The sequence below is a fragment of the Haliaeetus leucocephalus genome, unplaced genomic scaffold (genome assembly GCF_000737465.1).
Source record: "Haliaeetus leucocephalus isolate CR32 unplaced genomic scaffold, Haliaeetus_leucocephalus-4.0 Scaffold925, whole genome shotgun sequence".
NCBI classification, from domain to species: domain Eukaryota; kingdom Metazoa; phylum Chordata; class Aves; order Accipitriformes; family Accipitridae; genus Haliaeetus; species Haliaeetus leucocephalus.
Window position 1 is genome coordinate 451 of NW_010973361.1, and position 5,940 is coordinate 6,390.

A 5,940-nucleotide genomic window follows, 5' to 3' on the forward strand; every position below is an offset into this window, starting at 1 on the left:
AGTTCAGACCACCTCCTTCTAGACTGAGCACTGAAGATGCGGTACCAAAACAGGTGCTGTTATCCCCAAACAGCAAAATAAGTGGGAAAACTGTACAGCTTTCAGAACCTTTACCCTGTGGGTTATCATTGAAGATGCAACTGTGGGAACAATAAGACTGAATTTCAGTCTCAAGTGTGATGTTTAAATGGACAGTGCCCCTTTAAACCACTAAACCAAACAACAACAAAAAAGCCCCCAACCCAAACAAAACCAAGAAACCCACAAAGTATTCCAAGTCACTTAACAGCAGACAACAGGGCTAATGAAAAAGTTCGAAAGTACAAAATACAGAGGAATAGTAATGAAAGATTTATTGACTTACTTAATCCGGTGCTTATTCCCTTGCACATGGGATTGGTACGTCTCTATAGATGTAAGTGTGATGTTACATATGGGGCACATGTAATAACCAACCCCAACTGCTGAAAAGAAGGAACCTGTAGGTTAGAGAGACTACAAACAAAAGCAAAACTGAAAGCACATCATGATCCCATCCCATGCAAGAGTCCTAATACACTGTTCCCATAAACAATGTTTATAGGCAGATATAGAGTCTCTGCTGCAATTTTACACTAGAAAAATATTTATGAAGGGAGCTGGTGAGGTGTACAGTTGCAGTGTAACCATGGTTTAAACATTAACAAAGAGTATTTCTGATGACTGATGTGATCCAAGATAATTCCAGTAAACTGTTGTCAAGTGCTGATAAGAATGAACTGTACTGAAAAATTAAATACTATTGTAAATACCCGACCCAATGCAAGCACCAACAGATACCAATCCAGTCAGTCCAGATTTAATTAAAGATCAGTTTAAACATTATCCCCTCAAATGTTCATGCAGTGTTGGTTCAACCCTGCAAAGATGCTGAGGGAATTGTCAATATAGTACATCATGAATACGGTACATGGAGCCTCAGGCAAATATAAGGTAAGGTCAGATGAGAAAAACTCTTTTGTTTTCTAGGTTGTCGTTTTTTTCCTCTCCCGCAAGCTGTGTCATCCATAGAGCGAAGTATACTGAAACCAGTGAGTACCGTTTTTCCCCATGCAAACCCAAGAGCTTAATCCATTAGCAAAATACAGCATTAATTCCAATAGACTATTGCTTTGCATCAAAACGTATTATTTTGTTCAAATTATAGCATGACTTAATGAGAGCTGTTTTATACTAACAATGACTTTTGACTATCAGGTAGGATTTTGAATTCCTTACTAAAGAAAGGATTGGCAGTTCTGTTGCACAGGACCAGATGATGCCCCCTCAAAATTAATGGCAGTTGCACAGCAATAGGGCCTTGGCTTTGGACACAGTGCTTGAGTTGGAGACAGTCCTGATGGGAGGCTAGAGAACAATGACTGTTTAGGAAACAGATTTCCTTATGTGGAAAGATCGAAATAACTAAGACAACCAGTTTCATGAATAAAGGATTAAGGGAAGACATGACACCAGTTTTCAATTACGTAAAGAAAGCGACAAAAAGGAAACAAATGATTCAATTCTTGTGTCTGCTTCTTGTTCTGTGCACAGTGAAGAAATACATTGTGGTCCAAGAGAGCCGAGTTCAATGTCTGTAGAAGGTTTTAAGATTGAGAAGGTAAAGATCAAGAAGTCCTGGGAGATGTTCCTTATGGAGGTTGTAGAGTTTCCAGCACAGGTGATTTTTATGAACAAGGTGGATGAACATCTTAAGAATGACACAGACACAACTGATGCTGGCCTTGGATTTAAGGGACTAGGCTATTTTCTATGATCCTTTGAATTTGACTGCAGAACTCGGTGAGGACTGGATTTGGGTCTCCAAGTCAATAAGAAATACTTTCCAATTTACAGCTGTCAGAGACAGAACTTTAGCAGTTCATAGACCAAACAGAAAGGAAGAAATGAACTTGTTCTGTAACACAGGAGAAGACTATAATTTCCTCGTACACATCAGAGCAGTTCCTTGAACAAATCAGAACTGAGCACTAAAGCTACACTCAGAGCTTGCAACACTTGCTCATGTTCTGCTTACCATTGGTGCTGGATTCTGCAGGGACAGCTTTGTCTCCTAGCTCCTCCAGTATCTTTTTCCGTGCTTCATTTCTTCTGTGTTTCTTACCAACATAATGCTGCTGGGCCACAAGTGGATTATTGAAGGGAGCACAGCAGAGCTTGCAGTACTTGTCTGGATCATTTAACTTCAACTTTGTGTTGGAGGATGATGAAGACTCTTCAGCTTTTGAAGGCAGCAAGGGCTTCTCAGCCGATGGCTTCTGTAAAGCTGGAGACATGGAAATAGAGGATAAATCTGCTGACAGCACAGCAAAGGAAAGGCTAAAACAATTCCATGGAGCAAAACAGGTGACTGCAGAACTACAGAGATGGAAAGGAGAACAGTCTGCTGGGTGCTGAACTACTTGCAAGAGCCTATAAAATATCTTAGCCCTTGCAAGGATATGAATGTACAGACTAGTAAGGAATACAACCCTGCAATATTCAGAAACCCCATCATTAGATACCTAAACATCAGCTGTGTTTGATGGCTGATCACTCTAAGGTCCTTATACAGTCCAAGAAGAGAGATGTACCCTGCAGAAGGTGATTCAAAGTGCATACACTATGCTCCATCTTTAAATACAGTTCAGCAACTTGTACTGGACTAACACCAGTTAAGTGTTGCTCATGGACTAATTCTTTTTTAATTTCTTAGCGTATTAATTTATCAGAGGAACATCTCGTTGGAACTGCAGTGAATTCTCAGAACAACAATAAACACCTTTCTTTAATAAAAAATCAGAAATATTTGCCTTTAGTTTTAGTCAATGAAAGACAGGGAATTTGAAAGCAAGGTTCCATAGCTTCAGAGTTGCACAGAGTAGTATCTTTGTTTATTCACCTATGGAGTTACCACAAGACAGCTCCACAACTTCAGCAGAATAGAAAGGCATAGAGACATGGCAAGTGTAAGGAGATACTTCTCTATATTTGTTTCAGAGAGTGACAGGAAAACACACAAAGCAAACTATTTAGTTCTTACCAGAAACAGGCTGCATGCTCTGTGCTGGCATGTGGGCTTGGTCTACTGATAATTGCTTCAGCTTTTTAGCGTGGATCTTTCCCAAGTAGTGAGACAAAGCAACAACTGGGGAAGTAAAAAACATGTTGCAGAGATTGCAGTATTTGTTTCTGTCCACTACTCCACTCCCATCCATCTGAAACCAGACAAGGGCAAGCTCAGTTACAAGCACTCACTGAAGTATACAAGGCAACATTTATTTAGCAATGAAGAAGAACAGCCACCTGAAAGTTGGTACAATCCGTTTTCTTCTGTTTGCCATCTTCCTGCCTTTCATCTTTCTTGCCATGCATTTGGATGTAAAGACGAACTTTCTGAGCATGTTTTTTGCCCTGGGAGGAGACTAGAATTATTTCTGTTTCAGTAACAAGGATCCAAGCAGTGATACATCCAGTGACTGGGACTTCATCAAAAACTGCTTTCAACACTTGCCAAATTGTATTTGTATAAAGCAGTGCCATATGCGGACCAACACGAGCTCATGTAACAATACTATACTTTAATCAATAATATAGTACTTAGCATTACTCATAACATTTTGCCTCAAGCAGCCCTCAGTCATCTACTCTCAACTCTTTGGAGAATCAAAAATCCTGACATATTCCTTTACAAACAGGGATGCTAAAATAGGTAAGGAAAGGAAAGCAGCCCTGCCACAGAGCAAGTCTGCTGTGCTCCTTTACCACTAAGCCTGGGGGCTTAACATCAAGGCTGTCCTGTGTCCCAGCACAGAATAATGACAGGCAGCATTACTCAACTTACCTTCCTAAATAAGAAGTCTAGTCTCCCCATACAGTCAGTGGAAAGAAACAGGTCTCCCTGGAAGTTGAGTTAAAGTATCTCCAGCTTGGAGTCAGTCTATGGAGATTTCTACACCTTTCTACTGAGGATACAATAGTCCAGGTAACTAAAATTGGGTGTTAACATATACTTCCCTCAGACACAATTAATTTTTAACTCTTAGATGCTCTCTCAACCTATAACCTTCAAACTCTTGCGCTTGTAACTCACTTACCCACACACCACCCTATACAGTGGTAACATACAAAGCAAAAGTAGTAACTTGCTGTCTCTGATCTGATGCTTTTCAGATGTCTTTTAAGGATTCTGAGGAGCAGTGCAGGATATTATAACAATATTACTAAAGAGAAAGGGGTCCTATCATACCTGGCTAGATAATACAACTCAGGGGAGAAAAAAAAAGTCAGTTATTTTCCATCAGTCTGATTTGTAATGGTGAAGTCAGGTAACTTTACAACTGCGTCTATTATCCTCAACTGGATTTGCATGCAAGAAGCAGAACATCAACCTGAGGGTCTGAACTCTATGATAAAGTTCTGACAGCACAACTGCTGCTTAAGTTAAATTGAAGTAAGTAAATACAACACCTTGCAAGACCAGAGTCTTAATAGCATGAATAGCAAGAAGGACTTCTGACAGCAAATTACACTGTTAACTTTTACAAGAAGAAAAAGACAGAAACGCCTGTACCTGCACACTTGCACACCCTTGAGATCAAGTTGCAAAATAAAGCACACTTGCCCATGTCTACAGCAACATCCCAAGGCACACAGTTGTTCCAAGAAATGCCTTCGGCATGACTCCTACAACCTGCCTCAAGCAGACACTGGTGCACAGAGCAGCACGTGTGTATCATCAAGTGAAGCATCAGGAGGCATGACGTCAGTCCTCTATAGCTAGCGCTGCCCCATGCCACACATACGTTCCGGCTCACATGGCACAGATCTGCTTCAATCCCATATACAGCATGGCCTGAACCTGCTCAGTTCCTTCTAAAATCATACTGCAATATGCGGGTGATTACCCTTCACTATCACTGAACCCACAACTTTCACAACATTCAAGTCTGGTTAATGTCTAAGCCTAGCATAAGCCTTCAGAAACAAACTATAAAAAGTCTTTTATAACACTATGTAGAAAGCCCAAACAAATAAGCTAAAGCCCCAGTGCTTGCTAGGAGAAATTCTCCTTTCCAGCCTACCTTATAGTGTGACGCCCTCTGAGATTCAAACTGCAGCACTGCCCTGCAAACCTTACAGAAAGTGTCAGTGAAAAGGTCTTTCTTTGTTGCCTCATCTAAAGTGTCATCTAAATGGAAAGAGCAAAAGACAAAAATCAGCCAGTAGTTAAGACAAGGTATATTTGCATGTCTTTGCTTACACAAAACATCAACCACTTGAACATTCACATGCAGCACAATATGAAGGAACCAACATTTGCCCACTGAATCACACCATGCCCCACTATGGCTTCAAAGCAATGCTGTAAAGCCACCTAAACCTTCCTCCTTTGAGAAGAACTACTCTCATGGACTTATAAAGTGTTACTGTAAGAGTACCTGGACTTTTAAAAATGGAGACACCTCATTGGGCTTTCAGTCCATATCAAATAGGCCACAATGTCAGAAATATTTGACTAACAGCCTAAAAAGAAGGATTTTAGATGGACTAGATCACACAGTTAATTAAATATGGTAATACACCTTAAAGAAGAGGTTTGAAGAAAGACTGGGAGTAGCTCAGTACATGAGAAAGGCCAGGAGGTCTCAGATGCTTAGGAAGGTTGTACCTGTGTCCCCTATAACACTTGAACTGATTTAGTTATATGGGGAAAAAATGCTCCAATGGCTTGTTTTCATTTTCTTTTCCCTTTTCCCAGTTAACTCGTGGCCTGTATACACTTTATTTCAACCAAAATTGGCCCAGACTTGAAGCTAATAGTGAATAATTGTAGGTGCAGGCCCATTTGATCTGGGGGGGACATACTCTAATCACAGAATGGTTTGGGCTGGAAGGGACATAAAAGATCATCTAGTTCCA

At 40.5% G+C, this 5,940-nt stretch overlaps 1 protein-coding gene across 1 annotated transcript; it reads right to left on the reverse strand.

Moving 5' to 3' along the window:
* Positions 1–364: 364 nt before the first annotated feature.
* LOC104841763 (zinc finger matrin-type protein 1-like) lies at positions 365–5,209 on the reverse strand (the record flags this gene model as incomplete). The annotated part of the gene is made up of 5 exons (XM_010583633.1): positions 365–479; positions 2,057–2,305; positions 3,062–3,236; positions 3,325–3,432; positions 5,103–5,209. Coding segments are annotated over 5 exons (754 nt in total), but the record flags the coding sequence as incomplete, so codon positions are not given.
* Positions 5,210–5,940: the final 731 nt, after the last annotated feature.